Source organism: Microtus oregoni, unplaced genomic scaffold, assembly GCF_018167655.1.
Source record: "Microtus oregoni isolate MIOR12 unplaced genomic scaffold, Mior012 000035F_ref0000213, whole genome shotgun sequence".
NCBI lineage: Eukaryota > Metazoa > Chordata > Mammalia > Rodentia > Cricetidae > Microtus > Microtus oregoni.
Genome location: NW_024543094.1, coordinates 21,918,545 through 21,938,086, shown reverse-complemented (window position 1 = coordinate 21,938,086; position 19,542 = coordinate 21,918,545). Strand labels below are relative to the sequence as shown.

Here is a 19,542-nt window from a genome sequence, read left to right as displayed (position 1 = left end):
TACTGTTTTGTTTTGAGACAAGTCCTTGCAGCCTTGACTGGTAGACTAGCTTCAAACTCTTAAATGGCCCAGACTGAGATCACAGGCATGCACCTCCACTCCCAGCTCTGAAAGCTTCTTCATTGTGTTGGTTAGGTTAGGTTTTAGTCAGTCTGAAAACTGCTGGAATTATCTAGGAAAAGGACTCTCAATTGAGAAAATGCCTCCATGAGACTGCCCATAGGTAAGTCTGTGGGGCATTTCCTTGATTTATGATAATGTGCGTGGGACCAGGTTACTGTGGGTGCTTCCTCCCCACGCAGGAGGTCCTGGGTTATGTGAGAAAGCAGGCTGAGCAAGTGATAAGCAGTGTTCCTCCATGGCTTTTCTTCAGTTCCTGCTTCTGGGTTCCAACTTTAAATTTCTGCCCTGACTTCTCTGCAAGATGGAGTGTGACCTATAAGATGAAATAAATCCTTTATTTTCTGGGTTGTTTTTGTCCTTGGTGTCTTATTGTGGCAATAGAAACCCTAACTGGAGCAAGTTTAGAGGCCTGGACACCGTGGAGTATGGGTTTACAATTCTTACCCATAGACATGCCTGAGGCTGAATTTGGGGGATTACCCTCAGTTTGAGGCTAGTCTAGGCTACAGCAAGAGATCCAGGTGAGCTTTGGCTACAGAGTGTAAAATCATGGTATCTCATTACTGGAGTGAGTGCTTCCTGTGTGAGGAACTTAGATGAAAACCATCAAGTGCTAGCAAATATCTCCACATTTTATAAAGTTTTAACTCTTAAATTAAAAAATACAACCTTTAGCTGAAATAAAAAAGACAGCCAAGAATAGGCCATCAAAGAATGACACCTTGAACATAATTTGTTTCAAATGAATGGAAGTATTCTATTAGAAATTAGACAATTAGAAAGAAAACAAAAAGATATAGTTATTTCTAAATACATAAAAGTTTCCTTTCATGGTCTGTGCCTATTGTGTATAAAAAGTAGCGTTTACTAGGGGAGAAAAATTCATTCATAGGAAAAACTTAACCTGTAAAAAGATTTGAGCAAAATTTCTACAATCCAAATAGTAGGATTGGTTCCAAGAGGCCCAAAACTGTGTTTTAGGTGGGGATGTGCTGGTAACTGTTTGATGTACTGAATATTGATGTCTGGGAGGAGTCAAGGGCTCTGTGATATAACACTTGCCACTTTCCATGATAAAAATGGTCCTACCGCTTTTAGCATGCCAGCACCATGTTAGAAGATACGGGTGCTGGGAAGAGATGCCCAAGCAGACATCACTGTATGACGTTTTCCTTTAGGAATGAAGTAGACACATGTAATATTAGTAACGTTGGCAATTTAAAATATAGTTAAACAGAATTGACTTTTAACTGTTAAATTTTTATAAACGTAAGTTAATCTATATAATTTAATTTTTAATACTTTACTTATGTTGAAATTTTTGTACATGTATATAATGTATCTTGATCATATTGACTACGTACTTCTCCCTCTAACCCCCCCCCCAGAATCCTTCCCAATGTATCTCCCTCCCACCCCGTGTCCTGTTTATTTATCTATTATGCTGTGATTTAACAACTGACCTCAGGATTTCAGAGTTTCCTTAGCCCCCAGGAGCATTCCAATCCCCACAACTGGAACACCTAACAGGGAGAAGGCGGAGGCTGTGGTAAACACCTTCAAGTGCACAGGGCAACTCCAGACATGCCCACAGCCTCGGTAGCACCGAGACTGAGCATCCCTGCTTGGGATCTTCTGTGTGACACGAGATGGGAAACATTTCTCTACAAGTTGTCACCAGGACTTTCCTCTTTCGGGGAACAAGCACCTGTAATCCCTGTGGGTCCCTGTTACCAGCAGTAACTCCAGAAAATCCTTGTACTTACTCTTTTTTAGAACCAGAATTTCCTTAGAGCAGGTTCCTCTTAAACTTAGGCACAAATATTATACTAACAAAATATATCTTAACCGGGCATGGTGGCACATTCCTTAAATCTCAAGCACTCAGGAGGCAGAGGCAGGCTACATAGTGAGATTCTATCTTTTAAAAAAAATCAAATATATGTATATATATATATGTGTGTGTGTGTGTGTGTGTGTGTATACATATATGTAAAATAAAAGTTTAAAATGGTTATTAAATGTATATAACTAAAAACAGGGTAGTCAAATATTTGAATATTTGAATGGATGGGATGGATATTTAGAGGAAAGATAAATTTACAGACACATTTGGAAGGATGGATAAAAGCATCATAGTTGGATGGAGAGATGCATGGATGGATGGATGGATGGATGGATGGATGGATAGATGGATGGATGGATAGATGCATGGATGGATGGATGGATGGATGGATGCATGGATGGATGGATGGATGGATGGATGACATAAAAGAAGGACAGAAAAAAGAAGAAAAAATTGTACTGGACATAGAAACTCTGAAAACAACTGATTATGTAATAGTATTTTAAAGAGTTTTCAAGGACATACATTTAAATAAATGCTTTTCCTTTCAGAGAAAGAATGATCCCTATGCTCTTGCATCCCTGGTGTCCTTTGCAGTGAGGAAGATGCCCTATAAAGACCAGCCAGCGACACTCCCCACCGGGAGTATAGCAGTGAGTATCTCTTTAAGAGACACAAATGATAAAGTTACTTCTAGAGCACTGTTCAGCTTGGGCTTGGTTAAAACATTTACATGAATTAGTGAATATTGTTCTCCTCTTTATCCCACCATTTTTTCTTTCATTCTAGAAATTCCCCAGTGCCTTTTGATCCAGTTATTAATTTTTCACATACATTTCTACATTAAAAACTACAGGTAAAAAACTCACACTATACAGCACTTTTTAAGTCAGTTGTTCTGTTTCAGAGAAACACATTCCAATAGAAATAGTGCTCATAGCAAAATCATACTGAGTTTTTGATTTTGATAACAGCATGAAGAGTCTGGTAGGGAGAGAGGAAACTTCCCCAGACCAGTGCAAACTTTTAAAGCTCTCTGTCTTTTTTGTGCCAAGAGCAATTCTGAGATGAGAGGTGGGGGAAATATGAGCTTCAGTTGACCAAATATTGCTTTCTAAGATCGAGACTATTAAACATCATAGAAGCCACAGAACAGTTTTTGACATCTTCAGGAATGTGGCAAACCCATGCAAAGATGGGAAGAACATCATTGAGAGCACCAGTAGTATGGGTAATAAAACTTTGCCTTTATGGTTCCTTACAAAAACCATCTAACCCTGAAAAACTCAGTTCTCCTAATAGCAATATTAAAGCCAGTCATGGTGCATACACCTTTAATCCCAGCACTCAGGAGGAAGAGGCAGGTAGATCTCTGTGAGTCCAAGTTCAGCCTGGTTTGCCTAATGTTACCAGGACAACCAGGGAGATGTAGTGAGATCCTGTCTTGAAACAAACTTATATTATAGTTTCAAGCCTCATTACTTAGTTATCAGTGGGTATTTCCAGTCTCCAGTTTGAACTCTGAATCCCTAGGCCTTTGTTATTCAAAATGTGACTTGTAAACCAGGATCCCAGACATCTTCTGAGAGCTGGTTAGAAATATAGACGCAAGCTTCACTCTAAGCGTGTATTGAATCAAAATTACCAGGACATCCACACGGGCAGGTTTGGGAAGCACGCCTTTAGAATCTACATAGTTGATCCCTTTGTCATCCATCCATTTCCAGCCCTGGTCTTCCATCTCACTGTAATGGTTCATCTTTGCAGCCTAATTAACCTTTGACTATAGAATTAGGGGTTGAAGAAATAGTTCAGTCAGTAAATTGCTTGTCTTGCAAGCATGAGGCCAGGATCTGGAGTCGCACCCTTTGAAAGGAAAAGGCGACTGGAGAGATGTCTCAGTGGTTAAGAGTGCTAGTTGCTTTTCCAGGGGACCGAGTCTCACCACATGGTAGCTCACACCATCCATTTGTAACTCCCATTCCAGGGAACTCGATGTCCTCTTCTGGCCTCTGTGGACACCAGTCATATATGCAGGCAAAACGCCCATACACCGAGTACAAAATAAAATAAAAGGTGTTGGGCTTGATGGTGCACACCTGTTCTCCCAGCACTGAGGCGGTAGAGACAGCCTCACCAGGCCTCAGGCTCCCTGTACAGCCTGTCTCACTTACCTTACCAGTTCTAGGCCCGTGAGAAACCCTGTCGCAAAAGAAAAATAAAAGCAAAGGTGGAGTAACACCCAAAGTTGTCTCCACACACATGCACATGCGTCTGCTCACAAACACACTCATAGACACACACTACAAAAATAAATGAAACGAATTATCTGTTGATTATTCTTCCAGTCTCAACTTTGAGTAAACAGTATAAATATGAATATTTACTCATGCAACTTTAAATGCATGCAGAAACGTGTACATCCTGAGCGCTCTCTCCATGCATCTGGACTAAATAGGCTGGGGCAGGGCCCTGCGATTGATTTACAGCCCTTACAGGAGGCTCCTCAGGGGGAGCCAAGGCTGAGAGATTTAACGCCACAGAGCACTAAGAGGAAAAGCAAAGGCTTTGAAGCCCTTCAATCTAATTTGAAACCATAGCTATCATATGAAATTGTTGAGATAATTAATAAAGTTACATAATCAAACTTTCAGTGGTTTGCAAGAGATAATTAAGTCTCCAGTCTCAATAAATGTTAATATCATCCCCAAATGTCTTCTCGTCTCTCTCTACGTCTGGTAAACCCGCACTGGAAATGACAATAAAGATTTGAGCAGCGGGTTTTAAAGTCAGCGTGGCCACATCTTTCTTCATTTAGGTCACTTCTCTTTCTCTCACAAGTTGTCTGCTACAGCCTGGATTTATGTTCAACCCAGCATACAGAGGCTTAGGGCTTTTAATACAGAGTGTTCATCCAAGGAGGTTCAAAGACTTGCAGCTCTCAGGGAGATAAATCCAGACCCCTTTTGTTTTCTTGGAGCACGTGTTTCATAACAAAAACACATGTTCCAGTCGATTCCATCAACAGGATCGCATCCTTCAGGGCTGGTTACAGGTGACAGCCTGCTGTTCTCAACTCATCTCAAAAGATGCATGAAATGATCAAATGCATGCTTCCTCCCACGGCACCATCCGTTACCGTATTAAAAACGAAAGAAAGATCCGTTATCTGATGACGAAGATTTACCGCATCGTTTAGGTAGAGGTTATTGGAAAAACATTTAGCAAGGGAACTGCTTTCAAGTCTCCCAGTATCTGACTCACAGGGGAAGACCTTGCCAGTACCTAGTTAGCTGTTCAGTGTAGGGAATTGGTCTGGTCTCCCTGTGGCTTAGAGAGAACTCTGGCTGGAGGGGGCAGACATCTTGTTGAGAAAGTTCTAAAGGTCTCTCCATTTTTCCTCCCAGAAAGAGCCCCACCAGAGAGAACTGCTGTACAGTGGTTTAATCAGTCACTTGAGAAGCAGCCAATGTCCATCTGGACACTGGGAAGACTTTGTAGTGAGAAGTTGATATATGATTGTTTTCCTAGACTCTTGTGTGGGATGGTTGGTTGGTTTGTACTTCCTTTTCAACGTGGTCATAAGTCAGCCGTATCTTTTAAGTAAGCTCTGCTTGTGTAGGAAATAGTCCCTGCCTGCCATTCACGCAGCATCTGAATTGGTAACACACGAACTCCTCTCAGAGGTGAGGCAGGGGTTTAGAGAAATACCAATGCATCTTAAGTCATCACAGCACAAGGAAAAAAAGAAAGAGATTATTCAATTACATGAATCCTTTTTTTTTTGACGGACTATTGAAACATAGGCATTTGCATGTTATTCAACAAACACCCATTTCCACAATTTACACCTAGGAGAAAAGGATTGTTGTCTAGTATAAATGTAAAAATGATTTTTATTATAAACTATTTCGCAAAAATACTTATGTAAAAAAATCTCTCCTGGAAGTTGCAAATACACTTCATTTTCAGATTTTTTTTCACAAAACTTCAACATTTATGAACAGAATTCTTGAATGAGATGGTGTCTTTGGAGCACAGACATCCGGCGGAATAGCATGATGCAGAGGGCTCTTAACTGTGTGCTCAGCTGTTCCCCTTTGTGTTTCTGTTCTGCTCTAAATGGCGTTGGAGGTAAAGCATCTTGGTACATTTATTGAAACATTCGCCTGCCCCCATTGCAGTGTGTTTGCATAAGATGTTGTGATATGTAAGCACACATGGTAATGTTAATTACAGTCGCAAACACAAGGAAGCTGTTTCCTCCCACCTTGGTGTTTTCTCATCAAAATACCCAAAAATATGCCATAAATATCAATGATAGAATGTAGACATACTGAAGTTTATTTATAGTCTTTCAACCATAATAAAGAACAGCAAGATTTATGATTTGATGGAGGTAAAATTAAATGGTCCCTGCTCAGGATCCCTTTGAGAAAATCCAACTGCTTATAATTTATCGATTCCACTTCCTAAAGCCACAGATAAAGATAATAAGTGAGTTGCTAAGTTTTTATACTATTTCTTTAAATAGCTTCAAGTTCCTGATAAGCAAAAATATATAAAAAGCAGATAGTTGATTTGTGGGCTGGCAATTGGACTCCCCACTATATCTTAAGTTCTCTAGTTACTCAATATTAACCATTGTATCAGAAGCCTGGTGTCTAGAAATAAATCATTCAATTTTTTGAGGGGGAAGACAGAGAGAGAGAGAGAGAGAGAGAGAGAGAGAGAGGGAGGGAGGGAGGGGGAGAGAGAGAGAGAGAGAGAGAGAGAGAGAGAATGTACGCGCGCACACGCAAACACACACACACACACACACTCATGCGTGCAGGCATGAACCTAATGGAACCTAATGGGGTCAGAGGACAACCCAGGAGCTGGTTCTCTCCTGCCACCTTGTGGAATCCAAGGATTGCACTCTGGTCATCAGGCACAAGGGCCTCTTTCCAGCACAAGCCTAAAGTAAGCTCTCGCGCACTGTGTGCTGTGTACTCTGCTCTGAGCCAGACAAATCCTACAATGAGGGTTTGGATGGATCAGCTGACCTCACCATTGTGTCACATGGACAATGCCAGGCGTGTAGAGTCCGAGTTCCATAAATGTGGGGCTGCGGAAGAAGCTCATAACTTGATTGCATCTCCGTTCTCTAAAACGGGAGCGGGAAGATCTGGCGTCATACAAATGTCTTTCCATTAAGCACAGTTAGTGTCGCAAGGCTGCATCTCACTCTAGTGCTTGAAACCTTTGCGGCTGCTGCATGCGGCCTGTGTTCAGAGCAACTGAACTTTGGAAACAATCAAAAAGAATGTAAGAAATAATTTACTTTTTAAAATATCAATAGCACGTTTAAATGATATTAAATTTGTATTAACAGGTAGTACTTGATATTTGGGTTTTAACAGCATGTTGTTAAAGTTAATGTCTCCTATTCTCATTTTTTAAATGTGACTGATACAAAATTTGAATTCACAGATGTCTAATATTTCTATTGGGCAGCATTGAGAAAGACCAAGTTCACAGCTGATAAGTCCTACAGAGGTTCAGAGAATATGAGTGTTTTATATTATTTGATATAAACACACATTTCTCAGCATAAATCGCAGTCATAAGAAACCTCATCTGTGGTGCACTTTTTTTTTTTTTTTTTTTTTTTTTTTTTTTTTGGTTTTTCGAGACAGGGTTTCTCTGTGGTTTTGGAGCCTGTCCTGGAACTGGCTCTTGTAGACCAGGCTGGTCTCGAACTCACAGAGATCCGCCTGCCTCTGCCTCCCGAGTGCTGGGATTAAAGGTGTGCGCCACCACCGCCCGGCTTGCACTTTCTCATCAGTTTTGAGCCTGTGGATACTCTAAGCTAAGCTTCCTAAGGGCTGTCAAGATGTATAAGCACTGGAAATGACCAAGTTTTGGTGTTTGTCAGTACTTTATTTTTACTCAAATATCTCCAAAATTATCTTCCACTTCCCCACTACCATGAATATAAACAAACATAGGTCCTACCAAAGTGACCAGTTAAACTGTTTCCTTTTAAGCCGCATACAATTTAAGTCTCTCATTTATCTCCGCAGAGCAGCAAGTCTCAGGAAGAGCTGTGCTTTGCTAGTGGCCCACCATGACGGTGGAGTCACAGGTCAAAATGTTACCGGGTTCCCTTCGTTCCAAGGCATAGAGCTCTCCCAATGGGGCGTGGTGTTGGGCTCTTTGCGGTCACTCTCTGTTAACTCTGCATTGCCTGCCTGTCCACTAACACTGGTGTTACGGCTTCTAACTGTGAAGCATAAATACCAGGTCATCTTAGGAAGACACCAGGGTGGACAGGGGTCCTCAGCTGCGCCAACCTTAGACTGTGCCATTGTATCAGAGGCAGAGGGAAGCCCTCAGAGTCCCTCGAGGCCTTCCATCCCTTCCCCTTCATGAACTGAATGGGGCTAAGCAAGAAACATACACTTTAGGGGACTCAGAGGGATGGGAGGAAGTGATAGCTTTAAAATAAACCTACTCTTCCTGGAAGCAGGCTGGCCACAGTTTTGATAATGAGAAATTCAGAATTCTGGAACCAAACGAGGATTTCAGAGTTTTGGATTACCACGTGGTGATCATCTCCCACGCAATGCCTAAGGCATGGCTGCCAGAATCTCTGGAAACAAATATAAGCCAAGAACCACGAGAGTTGCTCCCTGGTTTAGACGCCCCTGCTGAGAACACGTGTCCATCCCATGCTTGAACTGCACTTACTCACTACTGTTGTAAGAGAGAAAGTCCTTCAGGTATCTTTCTTTGATCTTTGTGGGGGTCTTTCATGCTTCTTTCAACAGACAGACTGACTTTTGACACAGTCCATTAAAGCTTACAATGACCAGGTGGGGAGGTCACCTGGTGAAGGACACATAATCCATTTATTTGTCTGCTAGATTGGGGCATGGATTAAGATGGGAGGAACAATAGAACCAGGAAGAACTGAGCAGAACATTGGCAGAGGTCATAGCTAGTTGAGAAGGCAGAACAAACTCACAATACATACATACAAACATACATACATACATACATGGGTCTGGTTAGGGCCCAATATTACGTTCCAGTGATGAAAATGCCCAGTTATTTCCTGCCATACCAGTTCACAGCTACCAACTAGCCATGAGTCTCCCTCACAATTCCCTTTAGGATTGTGGTCTAGAGTTCTCAGGTAGTTTCTATGTTAAATACGTTCAATAAATGTATTTAAAATGAAGAGCATATAGACCAATTTAAAGGAAGCAATGTCTATTACTGTAAAGCCAGACACCTAAATCAAGCATGGTAGATAATAGTCAGTTCCAAGATATTCTGTATTTTTATTTTCTCTGAGCAAAGCTCTCAGTGGCATGAATTAGTCTTCTCCACTTTACATAGGGGTCTGTAGCTTCCTTGCCCAGACTCCCAGCTCTGGAGCAAGAGAGATCCTTCTTCTGACCGTGTGGGCCTCATTTTCCTACAGGAATCTTTCCAGCAGGGGGGAATGACATGGGCTCCTATCGTCTCCAGGTGTTTCTCCAGCTCTGTCCATGAAAATTGGACTTGAGCTTGAAGGCAGCCCAAACCCATGAGAATAATACCACACCACTTTACACAGTACAGCATCGATCTAAACAACCATCAGAGTGTCTCCTACAAATAATGAAGTTTAGTAGGGAGTAGAACAGCACTGCAATGGGGATACATTTGCTATAGCAAACTGAAGGTAATTGGAGAAGCTAAGGGAAGGAAAATAGTTTGTAAATGTGTGTGTGTGTGTGTGTGTGTGTGTGTGTGTGTGTAGGCATACAAGTTATTACAAAAGGAGTATATTAGTTGTAGGTCCTTGTCTTCCCTCTTGCTAGACCCTATGCAAAAATGAGAAGGATGAAGATATTTTGAAACAGTAATTATGAGTCTAGGGATTAATGAGAGTAACTAATGTTATTTTAAATTTATCAGATAGTTGATGGGCAGATAACTTTACAGAACTGTAGTGTGTGGGTATTGCATGGTATGGTGTGTGTGTGTGCGCGCGCGCGCGCGTTGAAGTGGCCTTTTTGATCTCAACAGAATCTTCTTTTTAAGATTTTCTTTTTATTTATGTGTATGGGTATGTGAACATTTGTGTGCAGGTGACTGCAGAGGTCAAAAGAGAAAGTCACATCTCCTGGAGCTGGATTTATGGGCAGTTTCAGATGCTGGGAGTCAAAATCCTATCCTCTGCAAGAGCAGAAAGTGCTCTTAGCCATTGAACAATCTCTCTAACCTCCTCTCCCCCATCAGCAGAATCTTTGTTACTGATTACCATCAAGCAGTCATTCATAAAAACCCTCCTTCATACTGCCTTTCTTTATTCCTGTTTGTTAGAACTTACATTAGTGGCTTCACTCTCATTCTGTTATTTTTACATTAAGTTATTCCATAAAAATGCAAGCTAGGGGCTTGCAAGATAGCTCACTGGGTAAGAGTGCATGCTGCCAATTCTGACAACCGAAGTTCTAGTCAATGAATTCACAAGGTTCTATGGAGACAACTGCTGAAAGGAAGGAAGGAGGGAAGGAAGGAAGGAAGGAAGGAAGGAAGGAAGGAAGGAAGGAAGGAGAGAAAGAAGGATGGATGCATGGTGGTTAGCCTAAAGTTCTCAACTGTCATTTAGTACCAGATCACAAAGTCTACAGAGGAAGAGATCCAGTACTGACATTAACTAGTGACATGAACTCTTGAATATCTAATATTTCATGATTGTTCACAAATTCACCTTTCGGTGAGATTAGCTGACTTACATGAAGATGAAGTCAATGCTCGTAGCCCTTTATTTGCGTAGAGGTCCACATTTACCTGGATTTCAGTCTAGGGTTCCATGATTAAAGGTCACCACCCAACAAGTATATGTTATTAGATTTTCATGTAGCCTCCTAGGCATGGGTGTGTGTCTGTTTTAGAGAGCCCGCATTCAGTCACTATGACCTCCTAATATCGCCTCAAATTCCTTCAGATGTTATGAGCATCACTTTGCAATGATCTTCAGTAGCAAACTGGCAGTTCTTGCTCATCTCATCAGATAGTTGCTTTGCTTTCTTTTCAGATTAAGACGTCGGTCATCTGGGCCACTCCGAATGTGTCCTTCTCAATTCCACTGTGGGTCATAATACTAGCAATCCTTCTTGGCTTGCTGGTTCTGGCCATCTTAACTTTAGCTTTATGGAAGGTAAGCGAGCTTCCTTTGCTTTTCCTTTGGGGTTCAGAAGCCATTGAGGGGGTGAAAAGATATTGTTGGAAAGTATTAAATATAACAATAAAGTTGTAAATTGCTGATTTTGATGATCTTTAGGACAGAAGAAGATTGTGTCTATTTTGTTTTGGAATTTAATGTGTGTGAAGATAATATTGTGAAAGATGAGGGGTAAACTGCTTCCACACTGAAGTTTTTGGGGGAGGTGATTTTATTTGAGAGATAGGAATAGCCCATCCAGTCACTGTCAAACGTGTAGAGATAACTTCAGCATTGTTCTGCTCTTTATGGTAACTGGATATCACTCTATATGCCAAATGAGAGAGTACCCTACTAGTCTTGCAAAGAAACTCTTTCTGTGCTTCCCACATGAGAAACAATAAATAATAATTCTAGGGTTCTGGGAAAATAAGCATCCTCTGGGGTTAAATATTAATTTGAAATTCAATAGAAAGATGGTTCTGGAGCCATCTTTACCAGAGTACTGGTAAATCTGTAGAAAGTCACAAGAATGTCCCATCCTGCCTGGTGCTGTTATTGACATAAATCACAAATTGGACCTTCCTCTAAACACCGTATGTCCTGCCAAGTCCAGAAGAACAGGCAACAATGTCTCCCTATGATGTGTCCTAAGTACCCTACAGAACACCACAGGGAACGACACGTGTCAGGTCAACTGTGGGGCACCATGAGGGAAGCATGCAGAAAGACAGAAGGATCCTTAGTGCACTAGTGACAGGATGGGATATAGCTAAGGCCTGTGAGTGGCATCTGTAAAATGAAGACATCCTGCCACTACTTCCTGTGTGGCGGGAGGAAGGCAACGGATGCATTGCCAACCTTGTCCAGGCAGTGAATTCTCTCCACCAGTAACCAACACTCCGATTTTCCCTCTTAATTTGGACAATTAGACAGATAGTTCACATATCCCAGGTTTCTTATAAAATGTCTAGAATGCAAATTCCTTAAATAAGGTATTTCACACACTCTCCAGATGACTTGATTTTTCTTTCTCCTAGTGTGGCTTCTTTGATAGAGCAAGACCGCCTCAGGATGAAATGACAGACAGGGAACAACTGACCAGCGACAAGACACCGGAGGCATGACTTGGAAACATGAAGCCCTAAAATTCAAACACTGGTCCTGTTCAAAGAAAGAAGGGACATGACTGCAAAATGATCAGAGCCTTCCTACGTGCCAGTGACCTAGGGAATGGAAGGTGCCTAAGGATCACCTTGTCTGCTCCACGCATGGGCACGGAACACAGAGAACCCTGTGGGAAAAGAAACCCCCAACACTGTAGAAACAACCAGCAGTTGTGACAATTCCTGTTGCTTTCACCATTTCACATCTGGCTGAGAGTTTGGAATGGCTGTGGAAACTCAGACGGCTGTCAAATCAGCCCAATGTGACTTTCAAAACTGATTCCTACAGAGATAAGATGAACTAAGGTTAAACACTACTGTAACCCAATGGACTCTCTGACACCTCCCTACAGAAGAGCAGCCTTTCTAAGGATGCAATGGCTCAGGGAGACAAGCAATGTGTTGTCAGGACTGTGAAAGTACTTGTGGAACAACAGAGATCATTTAGTTAAGTGAGAACAAAAAAAAAATGTATTTATTTATTTTCCATTTCTCTAAGTAGAGAATCAGGCCATCTAGAGGATATCAAAATTAAGATTTAGTTGGCTAGATTTCAACATCATTCCACTTATTTCTTCTTGAGACAACTACTCCGTGAAGATAACATGTTTAATTGGGCTTCTTAGTGTGTTAGATGGTGTTACACACACATTGGTATTAGGGGTCAGTTTTGCTAATATCTTGCTGCCTGCTACCTGGAGTTACCTTTCTTCGTGCTCTAGAGGAACTCACATCTGCATAATTCAACACAAAATTTTGTATTTATAGTTCTTTTTGTACATGTAAAAAACTATTTCCACTGATTTCTTTAAAGAATTCATTTCAAGGTACTCACTACCCTGATGGTGTTTGAAAGTACGGGCGCAAGTTGTAGAGTCCATATAAAAAGCAATTTAGCAATATTGGTGAATCTTATTTTAATAGTTTACACACCATTATTTAGCTTGGGATCTACACACCTGCTTTTGTTGTAATATCTCATGCCTATAAAAAAGAGAAAATGTGTTGAGTATAAATCAGATGGAGATATATGTAGTTATACATGTGTGAGGCAAACGGAAACTCACTCCTAAGGACCTAACAATATTTTTAAAGCTTCATTACCCACTCCTTACTATTAATCTTCCCTAGAATGTAATCTTTGAAAATAATCTTCTATACTTAAGCTATTTTACCATCATCTTTACTTAGTCATCCAGAAAATGTTGCTTAAATCTCTTGTAAACAATCCATGATCATTTGTAATGTCACCATTTTGAAGTAATATTGACCAGCCAAATGCGTATGATGATCTGCACAATTTTATATCCTTTATATACTAATGAAAAATTGCTATGGAGAAATGCTGAACAAAATTTTATGTGCAATATATAAAAGACCTATGTATCTGAGGAATGTTTACACTGGCATTAGTTTTTTTTAATTAATATCCTGAATACGAAGTCTGATACAACAAGCTGACCAAAATCCTAACCTTTACAGAGCAGTCTTGAAAATCTGTGTCTCAATTTCAGCAATGACACTTTGTTTGAAAGATGAGCCAAACTCACAGACAGTAAATTTTATGTGGTACCTTAACCTGGCAAGGAGCCACTTGGCTTCAATTGCCAAAGTTCCTTGGAAAGCAAGTGGAAGACACAGAGACAAATATCGTTGCTGTTCATCATCCCCTGCTTGTCAATTAAATCTGTCCCGGTAGCTGGTTCATGTCTGTCAGGAGCCCACATCTAGCTCCCAGTCTGTGTGATTAGTGTATGGGCAGCATTGCACTTACCTCAACGAGTTTTGAGAGTTCCATACCAGCCTCTGCAGTTGTCGTCACTGTTCGTCTTTTTGGTAGAACCAGTTTCATAGGCAGACAGCCATCTATATGATATAATTTGAGGGATGACAAACAGCTCTCTCTACACTACATAATGACTTAACTTTTGTCATTCCTGATGTGGGACCAATGAAGGAACTCAGAGAACTCTTAGAGCTAAATATCGGGTTTGGGGGAGACAGTTTATACAGCCTAATGGGAGAAACTAGACATGTCAGGGGGAAGATGGGACCAACACAGGAAAAGATATGGGGATATCAAACGGAAAACATGGCTTCCCGTTGTGTCCACTGTAGAAGTACACAGCGGGTTGTCATCCACTTGCACACAGAAAACTGAGGTCAGGGGAAGCCTCCGGTGGGGTGTTCTGAAACACACCAACCTCACAGAGAACACTAGTATACAACAATGCTCACAACATTGCTGAGTCCTTCATAACTCGTGTGCTGGGCTTCACCAGGAGCTTATGGGTGTTTCTCTTCATTAAGTTCTTTTTTCTAGTTCTTGCAGCTGTTTTCTTTTATATCTAAGACATGGGGAAATGAGCAGATTTTGTAAACTTGGAGAATTTTATACAGTAAAGTAATAATGTTCTAGTCATCACTGAAATCCAAATCTTAGAACTCTTGTCTTATTTAAATACGTGTGTAGAGACAGTGGAGATGTTCATGTACCTGTTTGCATTGTCACCAATAAAATTAAAAATTAAAGGCACAAGAGCATGTGTATGGCTTATTTCGTGTACTACATGAAGCTTTTCCATTTATAATAGACCAGCAACAAAGAGGTCTTTATACCTTTCTGCCTTGATTCCTTTTTTATAAGAACATGGACCATTGGAAGAAATTACCTTTCTGTAGTAAAACTGCTCTACACTTGGCTTGGGGTATTGGCTGTTCGACTCTGAGTAATTGAGACCTTAAGACATACATGGGTGGGTACATGTATAGTCATGGATGACATCGGAAAGAAGGATCAAATGTTTGCATCATTCCTAATAGTTCCACACTCATGCAACTGAGCTGTCTGTTGTTTTTTTTTAATTTGCACATCCAGCTCTTTTATAAAGCTCTTCCTTCCATCTTTAGCCAACTTCAAGGTTCTTCTGTGCCCCCATCCTCCATCTGACTCACTTCCCACCTGTGCTTATGATTAGATCGCAACCTGATTGCCTTTCAGGGAGAACAATCACCACATCTTTCCAACTATGTGCTTCCTACACCTAGCCACAAGGCCTAGTATATAGTGGATGCTCCAGAAACTGAGGCACAAGTGGATATACATTTGCCTACTAAATATTCATGGTGGACATGTACTTTTATAAACCACTTCAAATATTAAATACCAGAGTAGTCCACATTTCTACTTATAATGTCTGTACAATATTATTAGAAGTTAATTGATTACTTCCAATTTAAAAATTCTGGCTTCAGAAATCTGAAACTTTTGAATGTCAACATGGGCCGCATTGGATCTGATGCAATCGGTCCCAATGAAAACACATGCACTGACACTGGAGAGATGAATTAATGGATGAGGATGCTGTGCTGCCTAGTTCAATGTCAGCTTTACACAAGCTAGAGTTATCTGAAGGGAGGAAACCACAACTGAGAAAAGACCACCTTAAGATCCAGATGTAAGGCATTTTCTTAATTAGTATTGATGGGGAGGACTCAGCCCATTGTGGGTAGAGCCATCCCTGGGACGGTAATCCTGGGTTCTATAAGAAATCAGGCTGAGCAAGCCACAGGGAGCAAGCCAGTAAGCAGCACCCATTCACGGCCACTGCATCAGCTCCTTCCTCCAGGTACCTGTCCTGCTTAGGTTCCTTTTCTGACTTTCTTTGATGATGAACAACAATATGGAAGTATAAGCCGAGCCTTTCCTCTCCAGCTTGCTGTTTGGTCATGGTGCTTTGTCATAGCAATAGAAATCCTGGCTAAAACAAGGGCTTAATTGCTTTGGCAGATAGAGAACTAACGTCCAGTTCCTAGCACCCATACCAGAGCAGGGGACACACAACCACCTGTATCTCCAATTTTGGAGGCCATAATCCCTCTTTTGACCTCCTCGAGTACCCATACACACATAGACATATACACAATTTAAAAAATGAAGAAGTACATTGATGTGGGACTGTCATATATCAATCTGTTGATTTCATTGGTTAAGTAATAAACAAACTGCTTGGGCTCATAGCTTAGAACATAGGTGGGTGGAATAAACAGAACAGAATGCTGGGAGGAAGAGGAAGTGAGGTAAGACGCCTCAGAGAGACTCGACAGCTCTCCTCTCGGGAGCAGACGCCTCAGAGAGACGCCATGCTCCCGGCTCCTGAGCAGACACACGCGATGAAGCTCCGACCCAGGATGGACGTAGGCTAGAATCTTCCCGGTAAGACCGGTGCTCACAGATTATTAGAGATGGGTTGATCAGGATATCAGAATTAGCCAGTAAGGGCTAGAACTAAAGGGCCAAGCAGTGTTTAAAAGAATACAGTTTGTGTGTTGTTATTTCGGGGCATAAGCTAGCAGGCAGCTGGGGCGCTGGGGATGCAGCCCCGCCGCTCTTATTACTACAGTACATGAGCAATATTTTGAAAAAAGTTATCTCCAGGTTATATGTACAAGGTATATGTGAAACAGAAATATATTTTATGGCTATATATGGATCTAATCCCTAATCATCTCAAGGTGGTGTGAATGTGAACTGTCTTCCAAAAGCTTAAGCATTTGAACATTTGAGCTCCATCTGGAGACACTATTTAGGGGAAAACCCTCAAGTTGAGGAATCGGGTCACTGACATAGGTGGGATAGACATTGAGAGTTATAAGCCAGTAGCCACCCCACTCCCAGTCTACTCTCTGCTTCTTTGTTCTTTGCTGTATGAAGATTCCCAGCCACCTGCTCACCACACCTCACCCATCCACCCTAGTAGACTGTCCCCTCACTAACAATGAACCAGACTGTTTCCTCTTTCATGCTGTTTCTTGTCATGTGTGCTGTCACCAAAGTGTAGGAAGTAGTGAAAGCTCCCATCAGGTATATCTGAGAAGGATGACTAGCATCCCATGACAGGTTCTGAAGCCCTACTCAGTGAGCTGTCACTCACTACCATGTCTCTCTGGCTGTAAATAGCTATTCACAGTTTCAGACATTAAGACAGCATTGAGAACAGAATGTGTGTGCAGAAGTTCTCTCTGCATTTTTTTCTCACTAAATGAACTTTGTAAGACTGGAGATTGCTCACTGAGAGGCAATGGAGATCTTTGTAGCTCTCCATAACCAAGATATTGCTCTTAAGAAAAGTGAATAAATTTGCACTGACCTGAACATACATTTTCATTCATAATTCTGTCATCGGTATTTAACAGTTTCATGATTAATTCTAAGTTTTACTTTATTTTAATCTGAAGTTCATTTTAAAATTAAATAAATGTAATGGACACATTTGAGTTTAAGTTCGAATATTTCATCATTCACTCAACACACATCAATTTTGTTAATAGCCCATAAGATATTTGTTAATACCCCCATCAGACTACCCTGTCATCTTAATGGCATTCATGAATCCTAGTGGGAAGAACGTACATCAGTTTACTGTCCCTGTAGCTTGGAACACAAGGATGAGCCCTCTGCTTTGGATTGTACATTGCACTTACAAACCTAAACATAACGAGTGGTATATGGCCACTGAGAGGAAATCAAGTGATGGAGGAAGGTCATTGGTTAAAATAGAAACTGCCTTGGCCCATTTTATTGGTTAGAACATAGGTGGGTGGAGTAAACAGAACAGAATGCTGGGAGGAAGAGGAAGTGAGTTCAGAGACGCCATGCTCCCCTCTCCCGGGCAGACGCGATAGCTCTGCTCTCTGAGGCAGATACACGCGATGAAGCAAGCCGCCAGGTCAGACATGCTGAATCTTTCCTGGTAAGACCGTGCTACACAGTTTATTCGAGATGGGTTGATCGGGATATCAGAATTAGCCAGTAAGGGCTAGAGCTAATGGGCCAAGCAGTGTTTAAAAGAATACAGTGTCCATGTAATTATTTTGGGGCATAAGCTAGCAGGTGGCTGGGGTGATGGGGACACAGCCCTGCCGCTCCTATTACAACAATCAAGCAATGCTAAGTTTCAATATTCTTGGTGCTGAAGGTCAAGAAAGAATCACTAGGCTAACATAACCTGTGTATGCAGGATGGACTCATCGGGTACATACAGATAGCTACGCCCTAGGCTAACCCCAGTGGTCAAAGCCTGTATGTATTATTAGTGAGGACAAAGACTCTTACTGGTTTGTGTTTGTAGAAATTTCTGTATGGTTACATGTAGGAGGTGAGGATTGGTCTACTAACCAGTCCTTTGATATCTTGAACACCTCTAGCTGTAGAGAGGAACTGAGGGCCACGTCCTGCCACCCAGCTCCCAGCCGCCTGGCTAGCTTATGCCCTGAAATAACAACACACAAACTGTATTCTTTTAAACACTGTCTGGTCCATTATATCTATCCTCTTCTTGGCTAACTCTCATATCTTGCTTAACCCATTTCTAATAATCTGTGTAGCACCATGAGGTGGTGGCTTATCGAGAAAGATTCAGCATGTCTGACCTGGCGGCTGGCTCCATCGCGTCTGCCCTCACTTCCCTTCTTTCCAGCATTGTGTTCTGTCTACTCCACCGACCTATGTTCTGACCTATCAGGCCAAGCAGTTTTCTTTATTAATCAACCAATGAAACAACAGATAGAAAAAGACCCTTCTACATCATCCAGCCATTCTATATGAGGATAACCTGACCATGCTAATACTCTATAAATACTGATCTAACTTTTGGGTTCCTCTATTGGATAAGATAAAACCCTTGCAGAGTTTACCAACAAGGTTCAAGTCCCTTGTGCATTTCCCACTTACTCCCTAAGATTTTTACCCTTCCCCACAGAAGAACTCCATAGAAAGATCCCTCTGGTGCCATCAGGAAGAGCCAAGACATAAACACCTTTACCTTCTAGCCACCAATATGCACACAGTGTCCCCGGTGCTTCTGATATTCTTGTTTTTCCCCAAATACAAAAGATTTTTCTCTTATAAGACTCTAATTATTTTTTAAATGTTGGTTTCTTTTACACAAGACATTTAAAGCATCAAAACATCAGACTTTAAACTCATCTGGAATCTGAGTAAAACCCTAACTTCCCCACTGATGCTTCATTCACTGGGATTTAGCATTGAGTGTGCGCATAAGGTAGGACTCACTTGCCATTTTAAACTCTCCCCATCCCACCCCCAAAGTACCATCTGCCTGACTCACTGCCTTCAGGTTGTTTATGAGCAGGTTCTCTGTTGTTTATGATTGTTGGTCAAAATCCATATGGAAATGTAG

At 41.4% G+C, this 19,542-nt stretch overlaps 1 protein-coding gene across 1 annotated transcript in view; it reads left to right on the top strand.

Moving 5' to 3' along the window:
* Itga8 (integrin subunit alpha 8) overlaps positions 1–14,871 on the top strand; it is a 176,394-nt gene extending 161,523 nt beyond the window's left edge. Inside the window, exons 28-30 of the mRNA XM_041630731.1 lie at positions 2,521–2,622; positions 11,049–11,171; positions 12,215–14,871. Of these exons, the coding sequence (XP_041486665.1) occupies positions 2,521–2,622; positions 11,049–11,171; positions 12,215–12,301 (312 nt within the window). The 3' untranslated portion in view covers positions 12,302–14,871. The remainder of the gene's footprint in view (positions 1–2,520; positions 2,623–11,048; positions 11,172–12,214) is intronic.
* The last annotated feature ends 4,671 nt before the right edge of the window (positions 14,872–19,542 follow it).